Source organism: Saccoglossus kowalevskii, chromosome 22 (assembly GCF_978046115.1).
Source record: "Saccoglossus kowalevskii chromosome 22, keSacKowa6.1, whole genome shotgun sequence".
In the NCBI taxonomy this organism is placed as follows: domain Eukaryota; kingdom Metazoa; phylum Hemichordata; class Enteropneusta; family Harrimaniidae; genus Saccoglossus; species Saccoglossus kowalevskii.
This window is the reverse complement of record NC_140662.1, coordinates 18,516,589-18,543,305: the sequence shown is the minus strand read 5'-3', so window position 1 is coordinate 18,543,305 and position 26,717 is coordinate 18,516,589. Positions and strand designations below refer to the sequence as shown.

General features: G+C 37.2%; 2 protein-coding genes and 1 long non-coding RNA gene across 4 annotated transcripts; 2 read left to right on the top strand and 1 right to left on the bottom strand.

Annotated features, from left to right (window-relative positions):
* The first annotated feature begins 234 nt into the window (after positions 1–234).
* Positions 235–7,339, top strand: LOC102810018 (uncharacterized). The gene is made up of 4 exons (XM_006818800.3): positions 235–612; positions 1,503–2,169; positions 2,963–3,181; positions 4,109–7,339. Exons 1-4 carry the CDS (start codon positions 401–403, stop codon positions 4,925–4,927), a joined length of 1,917 nt encoding a protein of 638 aa, XP_006818863.2. The 5' UTR covers positions 235–400; the 3' UTR covers positions 4,928–7,339.
* LOC144355838 (uncharacterized) lies at positions 6,087–19,910 on the bottom strand. 2 transcript variants are annotated; one of them, XM_078010874.2, is made up of 7 exons: positions 19,583–19,910; positions 15,296–15,354; positions 12,415–12,466; positions 11,586–11,688; positions 10,902–11,007; positions 10,716–10,782; positions 6,087–8,950 (listed from the first exon to the last, which is right to left on the bottom strand). In XM_078010874.2, exons 1-7 carry the CDS (start codon positions 19,700–19,702, stop codon positions 8,348–8,350), a joined length of 1,110 nt encoding a protein of 369 aa, XP_077867000.2. In that variant the 5' UTR covers positions 19,703–19,910; the 3' UTR covers positions 6,087–8,347. The 2 variants fall into 2 exon arrangements, with proteins under 2 accessions (XP_077867000.2, XP_085352223.1); XM_085496097.1 differs by lacking the exon at positions 19,583–19,910 and adding an exon at positions 15,491–15,587.
* Positions 13,119–14,628, top strand: LOC146729085 (uncharacterized). Its single transcript, XR_014928290.1, has 2 exons — positions 13,119–13,262; positions 14,496–14,628. It is a non-coding gene; the product is annotated as an uncharacterized LOC146729085 (long non-coding RNA).
* Positions 19,911–26,717: the final 6,807 nt, after the last annotated feature.

Below are 26,717 nucleotides of genomic sequence, written 5' to 3'. Positions count from 1 at the left end.
GGAGACGTACACAACGCGTGTAACATACATTGTTTGTTTACATGAAAATCGAACACGCGCTGCGCGACGACTACCACCCTTTAATAATATTTGAGTATGTTATTTCTAATTTTATTTTCCTCTTCATAGTTCATTTTTTTTCAATTGTAGGTTAGTAATTTATTTTGTTTTATTGTTATCGGCGTCGATGTAGTGGGAGTCGCTTCGCCCACAGATAGCGGCTTGGGAGTAAGGTTTCCGGCCATGATCTGACGAATGTACATGCTACAGTTGTATGGATATGGTCAGTGTGAAATGTAACCGCTAATAAAATGGCGGAAGCCATGTCCATTCCAAGACGGAGAAAATGTGAAGGATTTATCTTGTGGGCGTTTCATATCGTTAATGTCTGTGTCTGAGCATGGTATTTTACGTCAAACCACCCCGTGGGAAAGTACCGCTAGAAACACTACGCTCGTATTGCTTGGCCCGAGTTCGATTTCTGTGCCGACTGTCGAAGTGCGCCACTGAAGTCGAGTTTCAGAAATTATGTCAACAACAGTGCTTGGTAAAAGATTCGGAGTGCTTGATTGAGGGTTCCAAGCAAGACTCGATAACACATTTCACTCTGAGGTAGGTAGTACCTACAATACTACATGACAATTTACCGTAATACTAATGCCAAGACACATTACATCAGTTTTTATGCCCCCCCCCCCGGGGGGGGGGGGTGTTATATGACCGTTTTAGGAATTGCTGTTCAAAGGGGATGTGTAATGGTTTTAAATATATGCCTGTTGTCCTTGTATAATATATACTGATCCGATTGGGGGGGTATCTGAATAAAATATGGTACGCAAGCTAAAGTAAAAAAAAAAAAAAAGGCGTAAAAGGAGTGTTACTTTGTTATTTGATGCGTGTTGAGGGTCGAATATTTTAAAATATTTAAATAAGGAGTAAAAAAGGAATCTCATGAATTTATGTTACCTCAACTTGGAACCAGTATGATTTTAGTATGTATATAGGGTATCTATTTTAAATTTCTACACTTGAAAAGGGGTACAATTTCACAAAATATGTACGTGTTTAGAGTTTTTTTGAAAAGCTATACTTCAGCATGGGTACCAGGTCTTACTTGAGAGTAACCCAACCACCCCCTGCCCTCCAACCCCCCACCCTAAAATATTATTGTCTGGCTGATTAAAATAATATTCTTCTTTGTGTGTGTGTATGTTGTTTTTGTTTTTGTTTTTTTAAATTCACTTTTAAAGATATAATTTATTATTTATTCTGTTTTTATTTTAATATTTGTTGGTATTTTTGAAAGTTATGGTACATGTAAATTACAAAAGCCCACAAGGTAGTCAAAATAACACAAAATAGTATGTGGTCAAAAGATAATGAAAAATAAATGAAATTAATGAAATAAGAAAAAGAACATATTGTGCAATGCTTGTTTTTAGATATACTCAGAATGTTAAAAAAAATGATTCAAAATATTAATTTTAATATTGCCATTACAGATTGATCAGTGCTGGAGATACTGGGTTGTCTAATTTTGTGATCAAGGAAGAAACCAAGCTTTTTAAATTCCGATTTAATCAAATGAAAGAAGAAGAGATTGTTGAATTGTTATACTCACTTGAGATGGCTTTGCTAACATTTCAAGAAAATGATGCATCCAAGACTTATCAGCTTGACCACCTGAAAGAAGTTGCTGATCTTGTTCTGAAAATTAAAAACAAAATGTCATGGACTGAGGTTGTCAGACTTTTTAAAAATGAAGAAGCTGGTACTTTTTTTACAGCACCTTTCCAATACGCTTTGCAGTCCGTCGCTTCAAGAGACGTTACCCTTTTCCAAGGATTTGCACATGTACCTTATAGCAAACTCAGTGAAGTCACAGTCTCTTTGTTTCAGAAACTTTTAAAGAGTGGTACCGATGTTGCACAGAGACTACTACCAACTGCTTTAATGACTGACGATCGGATAGGAGAACTCTTTCAAGATGTGAGGCAGCTGTACAGACGACTTTTGAAACAAGATTCTGACTTTCACAATAATGGTTCAGAGCTTGGGTTGGCAGGACAGTGCTCTAATGTTGACGGTTTGGTAGAAATGTTTCCTATGTGCATGTCACATCTACATTATAAATTGCGACAAAACCACAGACTTCGGCATCATTCTAGGGTGAGTTGCAATCATGCATTCAATGACATGCTTACTACTATTATCTACATCTCTTTAAAACATGTACAAATATATATATTTTAAGTAGGGTTTTGGACCTGTGAGGACAGCTACAATTGTTGATTTTGAACAAATACATCAAATTTTATTATGTTTTTGTCAAGACTTGTAAGCAATGGTAACAATTGTCATTTTAATCAAAAATTTCAAAATATCATATATTTTGTAAAAAAATTAAATTGCTACACTACTTATGCATTCATGTTTTTCTATTTTGATTTTTCACAATTCCTCATCAAATGAAGAGTGTGATGAAAACAAAATGTGCAGCTCTCAAATTAAAAAAAAAATTTTTGTCATGATTATAAGATCTTTCTAAAAAAAGAAGTGACACATTCATAAAACGTGATACACCATGTAACAGACCAAATGAATATAATTCATGCAGACAATAAAGACATTTATAACCGTGACTAAATCTGTGATTTCTTGTCAATTCCAAAAAGTTTATCTCCTAAAAAGCACTTGAGAAACTATTTCAGTTATAAATGAGTCTATTGCGATTTTAGTTTTGTCCCAATAGAATGTCTTTGTGAATAATTAATCACATGACATAATGCTTTGTGATGTCATTTGAACATGCTTTGTACATTTTATTCTAAATTTGATCAAGACATGGTAAATTATATCTTTTTGGTAAAAATTAAAAAAGAAATTATAGTAATAAAACTTATAAACTGTTACCACAACATTTTTAGGAAAAATTACGATGTTCATTTCGTTGTCATCCTAGGTGCAGTACACACTGTTCTTGAAGGAAGTTGGAATGTCAGTTGAGGGTGCTCTTAAATTTTGGAGATCAGAGTACTCTCAGCCGCATGGTTGTCATGGTGATGGTTGTACACATAGCTGGGCAAAAGATGGCAAACGTTATGCTTATAGCATCAGACATCTCTATGGTTTGGAAGGTGGACGTACAAATTATACAGCCCACTCCTGTCAAGCAATTCAGGTAATTTGTATTCATGGTGAAACTATGCCCTCTATAGTTGAGATGTTGAAATGATTTGTCTTCATAATAACCAAAATCTGTATATTTTGTGACTTGTATTCATAACAACTGATTATAGGTGCATCTGAATTTTTTGGTGCTGTCCTGGTCTGCAGTGTTTCTCTAGAGTCAATGATTTTGATTGCGAGTCAATCAACCAAAGTTGACTAGCATGTTTAGATCAATAGCATTAGTGAGACACAACATAGTTGCTGTCAGTTTGTAATTTTATCTTGTAATACATTTATGTCACATTGATGCGATAATGATGTCACATTAAACAAGGTAACAGGGGCGCAGCGCCCTCATGCCATGGCCATGTGCCCCCCTTTCTGGGCAGCAGATCCTCTGGCAGCCATAAAATTCTGATTGACCAGGGATCACATGTGGCCACAGTCTTCAACTGTGATCTGTCTGATAGTAATTTTGGCCCCAAGGAAGCCATAGAATGCTCTATTTTAACTTAGAATTATCAAAAAATCCATACCCTGGTAGGGAGAACCCTATCTCCCCAACTTGGTGGCGCCGCTGAATTGCAGTGCTCCCTCTCTTTTTTTTTCTAGAAAAACCCCTGATAATATCCCATGGGTGTCATGCCACAACAAATGTTAGTGTCATAGTGATATCACTTTGGTGTTGTATTGATATTATTGTTGCCATGGTGATGTTACATTTATGTCATATTGATATCACAATTTTATGATATCTGTAATCACGTTTCACTCTTTTGTTCCAGCATTTCACGAGTTGAAATTCTAGCATTTGTTGCATGCAATGTTAATAAGCACTGTACATTAGCTGTGTGTAGTCCCACTGTGGTGCTAGAAATATTCACAGTCAATTTTACTTACAATATTAACTCATACATTTATATTTATCTTATTGCAGAGTCATCTGCTCGGTCCAGGAGAGGAAGGCGGGTGCCCATTCAAACACTTTGATACTTATCACTTGCAAGGAAAAATAGAGGGAATTCCTGACGACACTCAGGACGATATTGTGAGACTGGTCACGAAGAGCGAGTACAACCGAGCATGTCATGAATATCTAAAATACAGGGTTACTAGCATTCTGAAGCCAGATGATGGCGCCCTCATTGGGCCGAGTGGGAATAGATGTCAGAGATGTTCAGGATTTATTACTGCCACAGAAGACAAGATGAGAGAAGATGCTTCTCACATCAAAGAGAGATCTGATTTTAGAGATGCGATCAAGAAGCAGAAAAATGATGAATTTATGATAAATGGTGATGATGGCAGGACTAGCAGGTTACAAACCAAATTGTTTTGTGGAGTCAAGAGGAAAATGGAAAAAAATGATGTGGAAACTGCAAGAAGTACTGCACGTGTTAAATTTGTATATTGTAAGTGCAGTAGAGAGACTGTTGCTAAGCAACCAACTCATCTTGTTACAAAATACTGGGAAGCTGGAAATGAATCAAATTTGCAAACAAACGCTGATATAACTGAGAACATCATCAATGTGCTTACATGTGATAAATCAACCAAGTTGGAGTCTGTTGTCACTGATGCTATTGCTATGACAACTTGTGAAGAATTCTGGGATGATTCAGAGTGCAATAGCCAGTTGCCAGAGAGTCAAAGGGATCAAGATGAGCTCAGCGAAGTGAAAAAGAAGATGGAAACAATTACCATCACAAAACCAATTGATTATTATTACAATTTCATGGCTCTCACCAAAACATAATTATTTTACCTTTCTCATAAGTTATCTTGTTCCTAGTAACGAGGTTAGAGGGTGCATATTTCAAGGAAAAAAATACTGACATTCTTTTTCATCAATAAGGAGCTAATAATACAAAGATATATAAATACCAATATTGTGCAATAAATCAATATGAAAGTTGTTCATCCCTTTACGGAATGACACCAAATCATAAAATAACCATTGAATAATCCTAATGAGATAAATTTAGATTGCTTGAAATATTTAGTATAAATGGATAATATTCACATTTATTGGTATGCATTTTTAATAATATTAATAATAATTTTAAAGTTATAACTTGTAACAATAAGAAAAATTATTTATCACATGACCAATTGAAATCAGATGCATGGTAATTGAGTGCAGAGAATAAGTAATTTTTACCATGTAAATCTCAATTTTCTGTAGATAAAACAATATACATGTTTTTTATAGCATGACCCATATGGTGCAATGACTGATGCCAGTCTAAAAAGTAAAGTAATTATTGGATCAATTTGTTTTTTCATACTCAATGAAGGTACACCTATTTTATTGTAATCTTTATTTTAAAATTGTCATAAAAAAAATGTGCTTTTAGTCAATTTTTCTTTTTTTTTGTTTCAAAAATTGTGACAATGTTAGAAAAAAAAAGCATTAATTCCCAATGTGCAGAACCATGAATATTTTTTTTTTGTTCTGGACCTAATCTCCACTTAGCCTGAAAAAAATAAACATTATTACTGGTAAATATCTGGCACTGAATACAATAGAATTTACACCGAACTGATGTGTTTGAAACAGTTGTGTATGTCTTACTTATTTGGAAATTGTGTGTCACGTTTGCGTCACATTTGAAAACTTTTTTTTTTGTTTACTTCAGATGTCAGAGCGCTATCAGTGTGCAATGGAAATAGAATCCTATCACTAAACGCAAGCTTTCGCAGCAAACGCAGCATGATTTTCTTTTGTTATCTGTAATTTAATTAATATTGCAAGCAGATAAAAGATGTATAATAATAATGTTATTACAAGAATACTGCAAAGCATGTACTCGGGCAGTACGATAACTCATCATCTCCATCTCACCGTACAACCTTTGTGATTACTCTGCGGTTTTCTTGTAATATCGTCATAACATAGATCACTCACAATGTAGTTGGGTTATTAAAATACAGTGTATTTATTGTATTCAATATAACACAGTACTGGATAGAGAACAAATACCATGTATCGGTTATAAAGTCAAAGAATACCAAGTTCTTATTTTTATTGCGGTGCAAATATGGCACTTCAGATTTATTTGCAATAATTTTTTTTTTGCAGGTAAATTTGATAAATTAATTATTTTATAATTTATATTTATTAAACATGAATTTTTTAAATCTTTTTTAAACCAATCAATGTTAAGATATTGTTCAATCTCCTCACTCACTGCTTCTGTCCATATACATCTATAAGTTACTGCCATACTATAGCCAATGTACAACTTTCAGTACCGTAATTGCTCAATTAAAAGAGTATTTTAGCAAAATGAACCATTTTTCACCCTAGCGCTTCTCAATTGGAGGCATGCCTCTATTAGAGTAAATCTGGTACGTGTTGGTTTAGTTTTTAAAAGGCATCCAATGGTTGGAGTAAGTAAACAACACTGAATAAACAGCATGGTAAATGCTATGTTAAATCAAAGTAGCTATGTACTGCGTGCGTGACTCGAACCAATGCACATGGATGGCACGTATTCGCCAGGCTGCATGCCACTGCGCATCTTCCGGTAGCCACCAGGCATTCCTAAAACCGACTCACATCAGTGTAGCCATACATTGCAACAATTGCTTGTATAAAATTATATAAATTGTGAAAGTAAGGATGTAGCATTAACCTTTTCACCACCAGTTTCCTCTTTTCATGACAATCTGCTCTTTCCTTTAGAAGATTGGGACAAAAATAGCCAAATTTTTTGCGTGAAAACTTAAAATTGACTCAAATTCTGTCTATTGGCTCCAAAATTAGAGTTCATTTCCAGAAATATTGAAGAATATAAAAAAAAAAAAGACTGGTGGTGAAAACTAAGTAGTACTGAGAGATAATTGTAAACTCATGACATAGGAATTAAATAACATTGAAAAGATGTAAATACTATGTAAAATCAAAGTGAACGTTGACTAGAACCAACTCACACATGCTGTACTACAACACTACGAGTGCGCAGCTAAGTGACACACAACAGGTGCATGCTGGGTATTTTCCAGGATTTCCATTAGCTTGCACTATAAATCATTATTCAGTCGGGGAAAATAATGCTCAAAATACTAGTTATGTCATCAAACAGCAATGTAAACAACTATAAGAAATTGTTATATAATATGTAAATGGACTTTTTTGCAATAAAATGCTTTGTTTTTATACTTATTTAAAGAATTTTGTTGATTCGTACATGTATTACTTGATTGATCTTTGTAATGATGCGCTTTGACCGACTGCTTCGCCAACATTAGTTTGGCAGAGAGGATTGTAATGGCACAGGGAAGTCGCCATCATTTGTTTTCATGAGGAACTTTAGACTAATTGTCTCTTGAGTTGCACCATCACAGAATGCATTTGCCTCTTACAAGAGCATAGATGTTTGAATTTATGCGATAAGGATTGCAATCAATTTAACGTCATAACGAAGGTGATAAACATTGACCGACATGTTTCACTAAATTTAAAAAATATCAGTAACCATAATAATACTAAATATGAAAACTATATACTTTTTTGACACAAATAACACTGAATACATGGCAAGGTAAATACTGTGTTGAATCGATGTAAACTGAAACTCGCATATGACACCTAAATGTCGAGCTAAACATCTCCAGGTACCCCCCATGGAGAAATTTGAGAAATTAGCCATCTATGATTGCAGTTCACTGCAAGATTGCTATACTGGCCAATCAGGATCATGACTGAATGTATTCAAATATCAAATCCTGATAGTGATTGGCTGCTCACAATCATCTGTCGCCTGGAATCCAGCCAATCAGAGTGCCTTTCCCAGCGCACTCAAGAATATTCTGGTAACTCGTTACATAAATACATAGACAGCACTAAATTCCTTATTATCACTGATTGGCACTCAAATGGTTAAGGCATGCTGTTGATATAATGCTGTTTAAATGTTTGTAATTAACAAAAACAGCTGATTTGCTTCCGTTGGTGGGAAATTCTGAATAAATAACGAAGGTTCTAGATACCTTGACTTAAAAAAATTTGCATTTTTTCAGCACAGATTTTGATAAATATGTTTTTTCTAGGAAACCAAAGTAATATATGTGCTCTTTGGATATATATTTAGATCAGTTGTCTATTTCAACTGGTAATTTTGTATAAAATAAACAAAAGATTGTTCTTGAAGGGTTGATAGATGGCGCTGTTTCATAACTTTGTGTCTTCATCATCTGAATTATTGTGTAGTTCATCATCCATCAACGACGCGGTGACGTCATCAAAACTGAAAGATGTCATGTAATCTTTGTCGTTTAATGGAAGACTAGTCCTGTTACTGGGTGAAAAATCGAAACCTTGGAAACCGGAATCTGGTGATTTCAGTTCAGGGAACGTGCATGTCACTTGATCAATTTCGTCACAGTCTGTGGAAAGAGGCTTGATTTCCCGTCCTTCATTTTTAAAATCGATAATAATCCCGTCAAATGACGAACTTGTACTTAAGGAACTCAAAGAACCCCTGTTCCCTCTATTCCCGCGTGTAATATTGGCAGATGGGTCAAAATTAAAGTTCGTGAAAAACATGCTGTTTCCGGCAATGATTCGTTCACTGGGAACCCAATCGAGATCCGACTCTAATGACAATGTCGTGGCCCCGATAATAGTAGAAAGATCAGCGAAGCTGCTGATGGATCCTTTTCGCGATGTGAATGTCCCGTCGTACTGGTTTGGCAGTCGTGAATGTCTCCGCAATATTTTCACTTCCTTCAGCTCAAGATTCTCTAACTCTGCTATCTTCATCGTCAGCTGTTTCTGAAGGGGATGAGAGAAAACGGAGATATCTTAGATCATTGTTAAAGAGTGGTTGTCGTCGCACCCCACATGTGCGAGATATGGGTCTCATCACAGTCAGCTGGCGCAAACGTGATAATAAAATAAATACGATATTTACTATATGGGGGCCGCCATCTTGAATGACGCATAAAACTAAATAAGATACAAGTTGTGAAACGCGTTTTTCAGATTCCTACAAATCAGGACAAAAATACCAATTTTTCACAAAAATACGATCCTTTGGGGTTATATTAAGCCAACCGATAACAAAATTCGGCCTAATTCGTCGCTTTTGTGTGGAAAAATCCCTTGCATACGAACACCTAATTACGCGAAGAACCTAGAACACTAAACCGGGGTATTTGAAACCGAAATTGTCATCTAAGCGTTAGGCCGTCGCTGATTGGCTGCTGGGCTGGAATGCCAATTTTTAGTTTTAAATACCCCAGGAAAGTGTTCTAGGTTCTTCGCATAATTAGGTGTTCGTATGCAAGGGATTTTTCCACACAAAAACGACGAATTAGGCCGAATTTTGTTATCGTTGGCTTAATATAACCCCAACGGACCGTATTATTGTGAAAGATTGGTATTTTTGTCCTGATTTGTAGGAATCTAAAAAACGCGTTTCACAACTTGTCTCTTATTTAGTTTTATGCGTCATTCAAGATGGCGGCTCCATATAGTAAATATCATATTTATTTAATTATCACGTGTGCGCCAGCTGACTGTGGTATCGAAGGAGTCACCAGCGGTAATTGATGTACGTCGCCCTCAAGTCAAAACTCACACACGTGATTTCCATTAGAAGAGCGCATTGGATTGTCACAAATGTCGCACATGCGTGACGTGACGACCGCCGTCTTTTAGCGACATCATTGCGTTTTCAACTTGCCAATCAAGCTATGTTTACGACCATTTTCATTGTAAATAGCAGTTGAGTTAAAACATCTATACAACGCTGAATTTGATATGTCTAAAAAAACTGTCAACAGTAAGCTGCTCTCTGATTGGTCTGACTGTTAGGCGTTAGAAGTTAGGTAGCCAATGAGGCACAGTAGCTTTGCATAAACTCAAAATATGTTATGTGACTAGCCGCTCTAATCAGAGCCCCATAACACAGACCCAATTCAACATTCGAATGCTAAATAAGTTAGACGTGTATTACAAATGTCAAGGTTTATAACCAAAGTATAGTGATATTAGAAAATCATGTGGCCATAAAACATCTTTAGAACATGTTTTGGTTTTTTTCAAGCATTTCATATCACAAACACTTGTAAAATTTACTCCACGGGTACAAATATGTAAATTAAAAACAATGAATAATTTAGCTGCATTTAATTTAATCTTTAAGCAATAAAGCATTTTGTAGTCAGAACCATTTCTGAAACAAAATATATTACAGGTGTTATTTGTTCTCCTAATTTAATGAGACTGAAAGATGTCGTGGCATGTCTAGGTACTTGCACATTTCTGTTTAAACCAATGAATCCTTATTATTATTAGCGCCCTCTAGTGCCGAAACACATTTGTGACTTAAAATACGGCGTCGCAGTAGAATGACAAGAGTAATGTCGTTTACACTCACAAATGCGTTCGGTTTGTAAGGATTTGTTACTCTCACAGACAAATGTACTTATTAAAGAGAAACACAGTAACGTGTGCGAACTGTCTTTATTACACTCACTTACGTCATAGAATATCTTTGCCGTTAGAGGGCGTGTCAGGGACAATTTAGTCTTACCTGGAGTTGCATTCTTCTTTTATGTAAATTCATTCTTGTAATGCAGTCTTCAAACACAACCACTAACCTGAATAAGTGCGAAGATATACGTATACACGTTGAAAAATAACACCGTAACCAAATAAATTGGAAATAGAACAGAAGCATTCGCGTAAGCTAGTATTATAGCGCCCTCTGTGGTCTCACCTAAGTTTTCCCATGTCGTTTTTAGCTGCGTTCTTAAACGTTTCCATTATTGTTTCGTGCTCCAACATCGACACCAACATACCGTTCACCGAAACGATCACATCACCTTCAAAATACAAAACTATCGTTAGTATGGTGGTTATGTTAACATGTTTAGTTGCCATGCTACCAAAAGGCAATGTGAATAAAATTTATCAAATAGTTCCCGTCGAAATGCTCCAAATTCTCATAAGAAATATAAATTTTATAGTCACGCCCTCTAGCGACGAAAACTTAAACATGAATATGTGGAAGAAAGGCTTTCCAGGGAGTCGAAGATACGTCGTTTCGTAAGCATGTAAGTGATTTGACAAAAATAAGATCCCCTTTCAGTGAATATCAGCAGATTTACATGTTTGTTTTGCCTTAACAAAAACAGACGTCTTGCTTGAGTACACTTTCCGAGACGGTCTGGCTTTGAGCTGTGTACGTCCGAGAACTTGAGCGGCGGAGCTGCGATACGGTCGTCAATAAAACGTATTGTTTTTGGGATATTTTGCTATCATACTATTAAATAACAAACGACTCGGAAACAAACACAAATATCGCTTATCTAATTGTTACGTCATGACAAAGTTCCGACCCTAGAGGGCACGACTCATCGAACATGTGTGAATGGAAAAATGTTGACGTGATTTGTATTACCTATTCTCATCCCTGCTATGTGAGCTGGGCCGTCGTACTGCACGTTGGAAACAAACGTAACGATCTCAGTATCACCCGTCGACTTGTGATAGATCCTGTAACTCTGCAAATAAACACGATTTTAAGATTTCAAATCATCTCCTTCAAAGTGGGATGGGGCTCATCGAATCGACAACAACGTGCCCAAGTCGTTGCAATTGTATTCAAGTAGTTAAAGGGTGGTGGTCGTCGTGCCGCGTCCTGTTCGATATGGGACTCATAGCGACGTACACAACGCATGTCAAATACATTGTTTATTTACATGAAAATCGACCACGCGCTGCGCGACGACTACCTCCTTTTTTCCCATGTGTGTTCTAACAATGTGCATATATTCATCATCACCATCATCACCATCATATAGTACGTCACGCAATTGTTACAAAACACAGTTGTCATCTCAGAAGAGGTTTATGTGACGGTATGTTTCGGTAGTAAACGTAAAACTATGCTAGTGTGATTTTCAAATGACGTAATCATATTTTACTTTTTTATACTAAAATGATTTAAAATCGAGTCAAATATTGTGTGTTATTCAAAGTTCCGAAAATAAGACTGTATTTAAAACGATAGAATCTGCATGACATTTGGTCGCAAACTCTGAGATGGTGGTGAGCATAGTGACGCCCTCTATCGATCAAGCAAAAATATGTATTCTGTCACGTAATATTTTATTTTCTCCACGGAACTTCCTGCTTCTGCTATAAATACAGAATACGGGGTTGGTATTGCCCCGGGGTATTGCCAGTCTTTATCTTACGACTACAGCTGACGTTAAATTAAGTCTTACCTCCAGACAGAAGCCATAGCCACGCCTCCTTGGCTTCACCAGTATTGTTCTCCTGTAAGCGTAGAAAAAACACATAATCATAATAATATCCCGTCGTCACAGTGAAATGAACAGTTGAATGCAATCGAATTTGAATATCGAAAACATCGCACTTGTAACTCGACAATACTTGGAGCGGTATCGTTAATTGAAGTTATCATGGGACCAAGAACGATCTTACCGAATTCGAGAAGTGAGCTTTTTTATCGATGTTTTGCATCACGTGAGTGGAATGTCGGTTGAAATAATTTTTGGGAAAACTCGCTATTCGCTATTCGTTGGAAAATCCTAAGAGCGTGCCGTCGCGGTGGGCGGGAGGCACTCCCGGACACGCCCTGTTATTGTTTGTTTGAAGTTCGCCCTCTCGATATAATTATTCCCATCTGGGCGGGTCGAATGAGGTTAAGTGTTGAAATTAAAAATTAAAAGCAAAAAACATCGAAACCAACCCCAAATCTCACGCGTTTCACTACGTTTTGCAACGAGAGGTTTCTAAGTCCGGGTTGTATTTGTGTGTTTATTCAGTGCCCGTATGAACAGACGTGACCCAATTACCGATCTGTGGGAGCTTTGTCTTGATCGCAGGATATTGACGTGAGAGGGGAAAGGTCATGTAGTCATCTCACTGAAAAATCCGGGTTCGCTTTAGATAAGGAAACAATAACAAGCGTGCATCCTCCCTGGTGTCAATCCTCTTACCGATATTTTCAAGGGAATGCTTCAGTATTTATCATCATATACGTTTTTTTCGCGCATGGACTCGGAAACACGACTAACAGTCTCGCTGCAAATGAAAATGGATATGTACAGTGAGTGTACTAGTAAATGTTTTAATACTGCATGTAGCTGACACCAAAGGCGTTTAAAAAACGTTCCTCCGATAATGTATAGTTGACCTAATTATTTTTATTTTACAACCGTCTCTCAATTTGGAAACAAAGTCGTAATTTAAAATTGTACTAAACTACTTGAAAATTTGTGTATTATATTACATTGTAGACTCGGCCATCTTTGGTTTTTAGGGTGCGGGGAAAATAAGAAAACGAAATCTGCTAGAAAAATCGAGGCAGAAAAGAATTCTGCTCAGTGGAGTTAAGGAAAAGGTTTTCCAGAGAGCATTAATATATTTATGCAGAAAAAAAAACACTTTGCCGAGCTTTTCCTCCTTCAACAGTCTAATAGTCGAACCTAAGAACACTGTAACAACAATAACTGTCATATAAATGAGTTCAAAATGCTTAGCAAATGTAGTTAAGGAACTATGAAACTAACTGACAGCTTCTAGTGTACGCGCCGAGTTTATTAACCGAGTGACAAACTTCGAGTAGGCTTTTATTGAAATTCTAAAATGCAGTTTAAATGGCGGATTGCTTCATTTGAAGAGAGTACTCAGCTGGGTCAACGAATTGGTCTTGTTTTAGGGACTTTCATCTTTTGTGTAAGCTATCTTATGGAATAATGGTAAGGTCCAATTGTCTATGAAATAAATCAATCAATTATATTGCCCCAAACTTTCTGATTTGACCTGAGAGGGGGGTGTTTGACCTATAGCTGGACAGGTCGTGTCATATTTTTACATGTATAGCCATAAAAGCTATATCGATTCCATAGTTTATTTCATAATACAAATTTTATAGCCCGGATGTAGTATACCAAATACAAAGTGTGATGTCCCATAAAAGCGCCGGGAAGACTTTCATTTCATTGTAAAATACTTATACACGGTAAACACAAAAAATTGTTATACAACATTGAATTATTTAGATCCTTCTGTAGACTGGTGTATGAAACAGCAATACTACATGGTACCCGCGTAGTGGGCAAATAATGTAGACCTCTATTTAGACAAATTAATTATCACCGACTGATATAACTATTATAAACAATAAATATTACCAATAATCATACTTAAAGCGGGAGAGTCGTCGCCTGCGCATGTCATGTATTAAATATATTTTTCTTTCCTTTGTTCATACTAGTATATAAGTTTCGTGCAGAACTCAGGCTATCAACCGACTAATTTTTTTTTTCAAATTCCACAGTAGATATGATGTCACAGTTTACCCACAGTCCTTTGATGGAGAATCAAGATTGTGGACTAAATAAGACATACGAAAAGTTGAATATTAGAAGAATGAAAAGTGATTTAAAATAAATGTAAATTGCATTCTCCTACTTTTGTGAAGGTCTTTCATCTGTGAGAATTATCAAAGGCGGCGGCACGAAACTTTGCATGGAGGCGGCGAGATCTGCTCACCAACCTCACGCCGAACTTGAGGCGTGATTTTATTAGGAGAGTCCGGGGCATGCCCCCTCTTAAATTGTTTTAAATCCAAACCATCTCAAACGCTATTTCCTGCATTTTGAGGAGCAAATTTTGCTGACACCAAGGGTTTCATTTTGAAGAGGCGACGCCCCCAGCATTTTTTTCGAAGGGGTGACCGCCCCTCTGCCCCCGTACCGCCACCACTGATTACTTGTATGTTGTTTGCCCGGACTTCCCCTTTAATTTTGCATACTAGTATTATAAATACACTATAAACTAGGAAGGTGAAAATACGACACGAGGTTCATTTGATTTCATTGAAGTGGCACGGAGACAGACGCAGATACTTAAGTCTATACGGAGTCAAAAAAATGGCTTTTGTCATTGAGGCAACACAGTGAGTTGTTGTCACGGTGTCTTGCTTGAGTGAGCATACAACTATGGAAAGAAAGCTGACAACAAAATATCGCAGAAGTATCTCTAATGGGCATCTTCGTACATGTTTTGCTACGTAGTTGCCCGAAAATGTTGCTACCAGGTGTCAAAACGAATGAACTTGCATATAAATGTTCTCACCTGCGTGAATATGCCTTGTAATCAGACTCGACCTCTCTGTCCTGTTGAACTGCTTCGATCTGCAATAAACACAGACATTGTCACTCGAACCGTATTGTAAAAACTAAACAAGAAAGTTTGTTTTTAGCGTCACGTTGTACTTTTAATCATCTCGTCCCGGTCCGTGAGCCGTGACAGGGGAAACTACAAAGTTACCTCGCCGTCATCCATGCCTGTGCAACATGTACTTTTTACAATCCTCCGTCTGGGGCACTGTTAGTCCCACGAACTTTGCCCGGACCGCCCCCCTCCGCTGTCTAAGGAGTGTTGCATTAACTCTGAACCAGGAAGTACATTCTGTTAAATCACGGAGCTAAATCTTTGAATAAACATCCGATCAACCGCAACGGTATATTGTGTCTTGTTAAGTGTTTATTGCGTGAAGTTGGGTACGAAATGACTCCGAAAATTAAAAAATACATCCGAGTTGGTTTTAATGGATCACCCAAGACAAAATGACACTCATATCGTCATGACGACACGCAGTAGTGTCCGTGTTGGTTTTGCGAAGTCACGTGACGAACATGTCAAGCGTTCACAATAGTGGGGTGAATACGATGAAAGAAGATCACGCGGTGCATAGATCGTAGTTCACCAACCTCTGCACCCAAGAAGTCGTAGGACTTGGTCACAAGACATTCATATGACAGAAATGCTCAGAGCTCAAAGGAAAAATAAATTGAAATTAGATTCAGGCCATATTTCAACCAAATGGAGAGAGTAGAATTGGCATGTACTAATACGGATTACAAATTAAAGGAAATCAAGACTAACAACATATTACTGCCAGATGAATGAGCTCGGCAAATTCTAGGACATGCAATTTACAATTTATTTACATCACTTTTCATTCTCTAGATATTCAACTTTTCGCCAGTATTATGTAGTCCGCCGTCTTGGTTCTTCAGCAAAGGATTATGGGTAAAGTATGACATCAAATCCACTGTTGTCAGAAATTGAGAAAATGATTTCATCTATAACTTCAAAAGTTGAACTTTAAATTGGCTGAAAGTTTAGAACATGGTAACATGCATGTACCGGTGCCAAACATGCTTATGAAAAAGTTGTCATGGCAACAGTACTGAAAATATTCATTTTTGTGTTTTTCTACCAAATGCTCAAATTTTCCAATATTGTATACAATTTATCGATGTGAGTAGGTTGTATAGGTAATATATAGCCTGTTGACCACAAAAAAGAGACTAAAAAGTGTCATTCTATTTTAACGACTAAAATAATGATTTTAGCAATAATTTCACTTTATGTGTATTTGTAACATTCTAATTTCCATTACTATAATGATATACATGAGTTATATGCACACCGAAAATTTGAACAAATTTCCATCAGTATTTCTCACGTTATAGCAATGGATATGATGTCACACTTTACCCACAATACCTTGCTGGAGAATCAAGATGGCGGACTACATAATCGTGATGAAAAGTCGAATATCTAGAGAAAGAAAAGTGATATACAAAAACTGTAAATTGCATTCTCCTACATTTGTGGAGCTCTTTCCTTGGGGAACATTATTTTGTTTCACTTGACTTCCCCTTTAAGTATGAATATAATTTGTAAACGCGGTACAGTGTATTGTTTCGTATAGTTGCTCTATACGAGCTATGGGTGGCAAGGTGAGGGTATGTTTACGTATACACGTGTAACAACAAATTAAACAGCAATTCATTCACAATAATAACTAGTACTGTCTTCATATTATCGCGAATATATCCCGGGGAGAGCCATCAGAGCACCGATCACTCAATGTATTGAAACTTTGAGTAGGACTGAACTGTACGAAAACAAATCACCAGGGAAAACATAATGTTAACACCCAGGCAACTCCGAGTCAAGAATAATTTTACATCGCTCAATTGACTGATATCATTTTACAGATTACAGATTATATTAAACAGTAAAATAAAATACAGTTTATTTTCCTCCTTGGAAACGATAAAGTTTTACGCCTTACATGACGGAGAAAGTGGGAGAAGGCATCTCGTATATCATCGGAATGTCACACGAAACATTCCGAACGCCAAGTTAAGTCACGTGCCCCACTGTCTGCCAGAATAAATATTGGCAGCGATATTTATTTTACAAAAACGTCAATTCAGCAGCAGACGATAAATTATTTGACACATTGACGCACCAATGAGAGCACAATCACCGTGAGTGACGTTAAATAACAACTGTGTGTTACTTTAAATAAAGCATTGACAAATAAAATATGTTGCCGTCGTCGAGGGCGTAACTCACGTGACTTTGTCGGTCTACATTGATTAGCCATTCTGCTTAGAACATATCCAATCCATGACCGCAGAATAAATGCAAGAACGATGAGCTGCCTTTAACGACTCTGATGACTGTAAAGTTTATCTTCTCCAACAAATTCATATTTAGTTTGAAGCGTAGAGATCGCGCACGCAAAGGCTCATGGGTAGGCGCTCATTTGTAAACAATGACATACTATGGCTGTCTGCCGCATGCGCAGTTGACGACATCCCGGCTTTGAATGCTACAACAACATATAGAACAACTTTGATTAGGAACCAAATGACGTATCATTTGATAAATGACGTCATCCGTCAAGGGCATCCAATAGAATACTAATATACATGTAGAAGGCAATATAAACACTAATTGTTGGATATTACCAAGTCATTATTTGTTATAATAACCAGTAGATTAGCATTAGTGAAATTAGCATAAGTGAGTCCTGATTCATATATCGATGACTGCCTTCAGCGATTCCATTCAAATGGAACTATATTTGCATACCATATAAGGGCATGTCAGATGTAAGGCATTTCGAAGGTGAGTATAGGAACATTTCGTCACGTGATGTCTGTTGATCTTTTAATGATCGTTAACGGCCATAACCCTTCCCATTCCGCTGTCCATTCAGGGAGGCAGGTCGTAAACGGAAGCGAATTCATATTTAAGTGTTCATCGCCCCTAACAACCGCCCATCCACCAACCGCAGACATCCGCCGTAGTGAAATATTGAAAAAAAAATATTAAATTAAATAATTAATTGAATTTCGATCCAGCGATTGGCCTTACCATTACGCAAAATAATAGACAAACAGTGGTCTAGTCATTACGGGACAAAACCCAACGTGACAGCCGTACGTAACTGTCAGGGGTTAGGGTTCTACAGGTGGAAACAAAATATCATACGTCGTGATGTCTGGTCTGTTTACCAAATCAAAGTAGGTGATATAAGACATACTCAGCAAAGAATCAATAAAGAAATGCTATATCCCGTAATTTTCGCTTACTACAGCGCTGTTCCCTATTAACATGATTCACGTGCCCAAAGGATTGAATTCCAAATCTCATCGCCGTTACGGATTATTTTCACTTCTCGAAATACCAATATAATTATTTTGCACGGGAGTGACGTCGTAAATATTATATAGGGCCATCTGAAGGTTGTTATTATTTACAGACTGGGCAAACACGTGCCACAGTGAGGCTATGTAGTGCGGCGAATGACGGTGTACTTTGTTCGACGTGACCTTGCGTACGGTATAAAGTAAAGGGTCGCAGTATCATACTGACAAAACTCGGTCACATACAGGCTCTGCGCAACAAATAACATATTCACGCAAAGAAACCTCTGAAACGAAAACTCTTTGATTAACATGCTATTGTTGTTATTGCTCAAATTGTGTACGTTTTGTCTATAAATGAATAATTGAAAGCGATTTCTGTTGGCGGTCTTCTGGCGACGACCACAACACACACGATTATACGGCCCTCGCTCTATATATTAATAAGTAGTGGTCACCGTTAAAGGGGCGGACACCACCTGCGCTACCGTTTATGTCGTCGCAATTTCAGGGATTTCGTGGACCGCTGTCGCTGCATCGTATCAACGTAGTACTAAATTATATTTATATATTTGTGTGTGTGTTTCCTTGATATTACATGATTTCTAAAATGGAGCAAGTCGAGGAAATTCGATACACGTAATACGGATCTTGTCATGCGACGGCTTATCGTGCTCTATGGAACTTTGGTTATTCAACACCATGACACAAAGTGTAAACAAGGTCCCCCCTCTCAGGCTGTATTCTATGTGTATGTAATGTATTCTAGTCGAACATCCAACACAATACAAACTCATATATTCGAACCCCAGCACTTAGAACGCATTAGCTGGGCAACTGCTAATGTATATTGTTAACAACACAGAGTCAATCCAATTGTGACAATAATCTTGCGATTTGTCCATACCTGTTCTACATTGTGAAATATCGGTTCCGTCCTGCTTTTTCTCATCGTACCCGGTTTGCTTTTCGGCGAGGAGTGCCGGTGCAATTGGCCCCACCGCTTGGCAACTTTGTCAGTAAACATTGCTGTTAAGTGATCGTGTTGCTTACTTCTCCCGTATTAAATCTCGGTGTAGTTAGCATGGTCCTATTATGTTCTGAAGGAAGCTACCCCGCGTTCATGTCGCCGTGGTGCTGTCGTCGTCTATTTAGATCGGGTATGAACTGACCTTTCGACCCGGAGTTGCTGTTAGCTACGCCCCTTTCATATACGGAAAATCTCAGTACGGAAAACCCACGTGGGAAAACCTGATGGTGATCAACAAAAACAATAATTACACATTTAATGGTCGATAGGTGTGAATCAGAAAAATGCGTAGACTAAACGCCAGTGCCTGACGATACAGGATTTAGTCACATACCATGTCGGGTATTTATAAACGGACAAAACCGCCCTATAATTAAACTCCAACAACTCCCCCAAGTGTAACGTTAATGCCTCTACTTGAATTTCTCAAGTTAAAAAAATGAGGTTAACGCCCATATAAAAGAGATATTCCTCACACCATGCATAGTTTGAATCACGTATAACCAGGACGTCTGTAAACAGTATAAATAGAACAAATATGATACAAAAATTAAAAGAATTTTAAAATGACAGAAATACCACACATTTTACTTTGAATATCGCACGTAAAAAAGTATCAGTAACTGAAAGAAAACCTAGCCTGATTTGGATTCTGGATGAGGGTAATATTTGAAACATTTCAGTTTCTATAATTTACATCAAATTGATATAGTGAGTTTTACGAAGGCGTGAATGTTATTGTATATAAACTAGTTTGTAAATGTTTTATAAATGACAGTATTATAATAGAAATCGCTCGCATTGCCATACATCGGTAATTGATTGAAGAAAACTAACTACCGGTAAATCACGTATGTAATGGGCGTTGCCAAATAGCTTTTATATGCAGTGCAAGAGTGGAATAAAACGTCTTCCGGAGGAAAAGGTTTTATAATACATTGCCATAAAAAATACCCATGCCTTAATGCAATGTAATGTAGCAGAGTGACGATTTGCACAGTTTAAAAGTAAAATAGTCAAACCCAAATCTCCGTCATCAATGTTTTACGTGCTGTGGAATTGCTAATAGGTGTGTGACACAGACACAACAATAAAGTAAAGGCAGGTAGCACTAAAAACAATACTTTTACAGTTATGTATGATGTCGGTAGCTACATGTATCTGAACTGCCCCTTTTATATTATGTCAAGAGATGAGCCATACCAGTACAGTAATTGTAGAAACACCGTCCGGATTGCGAGGAATCTTTTAAATCGTACATTTAAATAAAACATCAAGTCAGGTTTAAGATTTCTTTCGGTTTGCACAAGAACTGACTTTTCCAATGCTTGATTTCCACAAGATAATGATTTTTTTGTGTTATTCCTCAGCTCCTGGGAGCGAGGTTATTTGTAGTTATGTTGCCGATCGCCGCTGTGTCTGCGGAAGTACTATGGGAGATTGCATGATGGGAGTGAACAGTCTTTTGATCAGTAAAATAATTTTAGAAAAGTGAAAACTAGAGTGACTGTGAAAAAAAGTTGGTTTTAAATATTAAATATCATGGAGTCTGGATGAAATATCGAAAGGAAATTGAACGGGTATGAAAGGGCAGTAAATGTGGCAAGAATGCAGGGTCAGATTCCGGGGGTTAAAATAAGTCACAATACATCCATCATGGCGACTGTCAACAACTATCGACGCAGTATAAGACTTGATTTGCAGTTTGCATGAATGGCCGGGGGAAAAAACATGCAAATCCTGTGCTTCAGTAACAGTATTTGCCGCTTTTTTGTGCAATGGAAATAAATACAAGAAATGCTGCCAAAGGACATTTCCTTCTAGTAAACAAAACATCTATATCTCTGGAAATATCATTTGCTGTTTATCATCCATATATCGATATCCCACAATGCAAAATTACACAGAGGTAACACTACAATACATTTCCCTTTACAACCCTTGTATTACACAACAGTCGTTGTGCTGAGGCAGTTATGGTTCACAACCATCACCACCTCTTGTCATTAGTTGTTTTCAAAATAACACAATCCGGACGGTGTTATGTCAACAGCTGTAAGTATATTATGAAAACAAATGTTTGCATTTAAAGTGGAATTGCATCGTCTAGCAGTAAATGCATAGCATTTATTTTAGGTGCATACAAGTTTAACTTAGATAAAATCGTGGAAGTTGGCCGTACCGTCCATTGGCACAGTTCCATGCCCGATTATATTCAAACGTAAGAATATATGTCTAAGTAAGAACGCCGTCGAAAATAAGTGTGAAGATAACTATGAGAACACTCCTCTGAGCATTGTGTATTATTTTCATTGAAACATCGCCCTCTTGCGTCGAAACATACCAATACAGCAGATTTGTTGAATGTACGTGATGATCTATTAGTTCCCGTTCGGACGCAGTCCGAAAACGGGGACTTATGGGCTCATACCACTAATTGAATTTCCATAGACGACAATGTTAACATATGACGAGATTGCTATATGAAAATGACGAAGAAAGTTGAAAATATGGCTTAAAAATGGGAAATCAATATGCCAGTAATCAACCATATGAAAAAAACTAACATGTTGGCCAGCTCAAACTCTTGCAAATCTCAGGTAAACAAGACACACCTACTGTATTTGGATTGCACCAAGAGAAATCACTGGAAAAACACCAAGATTAGAACATCCATTAACACACAGAATAAACCCACAGGTACACAGCCGCTAAGTAGTAAACAAAAGACCACATGTTTGGTCTCACCTCTGACCCAGGTGATTACGCCCTCAAACAGGGAGCACCTGAGAAAAATAATATTTAAAAAATTTCATTGGTTCTTGCTAGGCATTTAAATTGAGGCTACGAGCAGCCATTGGTTAATTAGTGGCATGAGACCTTAAGAGAAATAAGAAGGTTTAATAAAGTTCTTGTTGATCTTATATATAACGGAATATCATTAGACGAGTAATTTCCCATGCATAAAAAATCCCCAAAATTTAAACCCTAGGAGTTATTTATCAAAATCTACCACTTGGTGGCGCCCTATACCCAGACAACTAGTTGTAGAAAGTGGCAACATACACACTCAGCATAACACCAAAATAGCAGCCATTGCAGCCATTGGTTAATTAGTGGCATAAGACCTTAAGTTTTGACCTCCGTGCGTCCGTGCGTGCGTGCGTCCGGACCGGTATCTTAGAAATGCCTGGACCAATCACAATCAAACTTCACACATACATCATACATGATATTATACATACGCACGTCAATTTGTTCTACGATCTGATTCAAGATGGCCGAATAGCTAAAAATCATCAAAATCAAGCATTTTTCGGCTGATTACAGATGGATTTTGTTCGAAATTGGTATATACGTTACACATTATAGGACCTTGATGCACATCATTTTGTTTTTCGGATAAGATTAAAAATGGCCGACTAGCGGCCATTTTGTTTTAATGAATGTGGTTTTAGTGCCATATCTCTGACATGCTTTGACTGATTATGTTCAAATTTTATATATTCATTATGTATTTTTTTAATGCTGTTCCAGAGCAATATCTCTCAATACTCGTTTGACGATCAGATACAAATGTCAATCTTTTTAATGTTAAACAATCATCATAATCATATTGCTGACATGTTTATGTTCCAGCTATATTACTATAAACAAAACTATATATCTCAAATTCGATAACTAACGGGGACTGTGCCATGCATGGCTTGTATTCATACTACGCGCGTGTACGAATTCCAGATTGCAGATACTGTCAGACATTTTTCAGATATAAATATAAAAGAACATAATGATATGCGTAATGAGTGTCACTATACTATCAGATTTATTACACACGTTATCTGTGATGATGATGTATTCAAGACATTGTGAAGCGTTCTGTCTCAATATCATTCATGATCACCTGTTCTGAGTTTATTACTCCCATTTGATTGTGAGATATTTTCACCAGTATGTGGTTACGGGAGTGTGTTGGTAACATGATTACTAATTCTAAATCAATTATATCTGTGGCATTCACGAAATGAATCCCCGAAGTTAGCTATAATTTGACGCCGCCAGGTATGCGGTATGCAGACAAGTTGCCTGGGAGAAAAGATGTCTCGCGCGTGTGGTGTGTGGAGCTTTATAACACATACTCACACATTTTAGCTCTCATACGAAACAAAAAAAAAAACATAACAATTCGTAACAAAGAATTCATAACAATGCGACAAGAAATACAGTGAACTAATCACTAGACTACGGGGTCCCGAAAGTGCAAGAACCATGATTTCAACAGTTCAATCTGCAATGCGTTGCACGAATCAATCACCGGATTACGTAGAATGATATAGAAAAACATATGGTATATAGGATAAAACATAGACCACTTTCTCGGAAGTAGCGAGACTGGGGTGCAGAAATACTTCTGTTTTGTCATGGCGCAAAATACAAACATGTGAATTTGCTGATAGTCGATAGAATATACTTTTATTTTTATGACATTGGTTGGTACACCCAGCAGCTCACACAGCATCACGCGTGCAAGTTTACGTTACACCTCAAAACGGCGCGCGTGCAGGCGAAACGCCGATCTTCGACTTCCAGGAAGGTACCAATAGTCTACTGTGTAATACCAAGGATTTTACATACCGTCGCAATGTCACGTCATATGTTTACATATTTGCCAAACAGTATGAGAATATGTGTCAACATTGCTTATTAGTTTTTTTTATTAACAAGAAACGTACATGAATATTCAATAACGGAAGAAGCGAACAACGCCTTTATTTCATTATATTTTATTTTATCTTCGGAGCGAACCACCAGTTATTGCCAACCAGTTACTGCGCAAGCTCACGTACGCAAAATGTAGACAAGTGCGACGTTTTATGAATCCTAAACTCTAGACGACGAACGACTACACAACCAAACACAGCCCACAGTTTTGAACGACATTTCTTTCACAACGTACGACATCACAGAAGCGCTCTGTCACAAGAGGGCATGACTCGTTAGGATACTAGTAGTTTGTTGAAAACGGTGATGATATTGCATTTCACAAGCTTGGGAAAACATATCTGTAGCATTGTGTGTTGTTTGGGATTGATTCAATAGAAACCGAAGAATACTCACCCAGTCACGTAGATAAGATTTTAAAATCACAAGAAAAATAATTTGAGGATGGGCATGAAAGACATCATTTGCATGACAGAAAGACAACGACTTTGTGAATTTGGAGAAACACAATTAGGGTTCATTATTCAAAAACTAGGTCGGTTACCCATCGTTATTTCATCGGGAATAAATTGGCATCATTTTAGGATATATCTGTGCCAAAAGGGTCCATTCTTGTACTAAATAATGAACTCAGTATAATACGACATGTATTCGATTTCTATGTCTTCGAGGTGGCCACAAGATCGCAAACACTTATTGCAGAAATTAAAACTTTCTGCCTTGGTGAGCTTGACTCCGATGATCAGCGGCGAGTGTATCAAACAAATCCGAGATACGAAGCGTGAGCTCATTGCCCTGCAAAATAATATTGTACATTTCAGCAAGGTAGACTGTTCTAAAAATCGCACAACACCTCATCATGTTTCAACTTTTAAATTTTCAGTTAACAAGGTCATTCATAATAGCACTTCTATGGGATTGACATACTAGAATGAATGGGTTCAATTACCAGTGTTCATTGATGACATCATTTGACTGGCCCTCTACAGGCGAAATGACGCCAAGCAAAGCGGACGTGTGTCGTCTACTTCACAGCCCGTTTTATACTCGATATTTAGGGCATTTCGTTTTTATCGTCAGAATTCATTCATAGATCTCAAATTTCGTGTACAGAGTGACAAAATCCAGATCTCTGCTCTTCTTTAATCACAACTTATTCCGCAAGTTAATCCCAAGAGCAAAGAATGACTGCATGCACACATGTTCTTACATGTCACGTGATAAACAGGAGAAACTTAAAGCGTCGTCGTATACGTATTCATTCAACTTGATAAGCATGTGATGATTAGTCTGAAATGGCTAGCTTAGCAAACACCTCATTTACAACGGTGAAAATGAACCAAACAGAACAGTAACCATCAGAACCACAGCCATCAGAAGTAGACGCTTATTAACAAAGTAGTATTACAACATATATGTGTACGAGGCGGTCATTTAGAATTGTAGGCAGTATAATCGATTTCTGTATACTCTTCAAAAATCCCGGTGATGTAGAAAAACAATGGAAATGAAAATAGTGAAGTTGAACGCCTGGTGGCGCTATAATGCTAACCCAAATGTACACACAACAATGGGGTGTACTTTTTCGGCTTACAATCTGCACTGAATTCCACATTCAGCACATACATTCAATTAAAGTTTTAGAAATCAACTTAGGTAGGAAGGAAGGTAAGGTCAACTTTTTCACAATTGTGGATCATTATATTGAATAACTAACGTTGTCTTTAAATTTATTTTAATACATTTTAAACTTGAAACATAATCCAAGCTCGGTAAACCGTGTCAGCTAACAAATGAAGACATTACAACCATCAGTAATATGTTACCTGAAGTTCGTCATCGGCAAATATTCGAAGTCGCAGCTGAGCAGTCTCGTAATAAAAAAAAAATAGTACATATATTGCGTTTTCACAGTGCCTCACAGAGGAAGCGCTACAGAGTCGGACACTCAGTAGCAGATCCGATAATAAATACTATACAAATGAGCGTCATTTAGAATTAGCTAAATTCTATCTACGAAGTTACGTAACATTGGTGTAAGTCACCGTGTGTAAGAGATCTCCTTCACAGCGACAGTAAACAAGAAATATTATTTTGAGTTTTCTGTGTTTCAAATGACGAACTATCCCTAACCTTACAGAGTGGATTTGTGCAACTCTATTTTAACACTATATCCACGTCACTTTGACGTCACAGATGAAGTTGTACCTAGATAGTGAGATTTATTGGAAAGGCGAATAGACCATTCACTGCGAGAATCACGCATTATGCGTGAAATCGAACGTAAAAA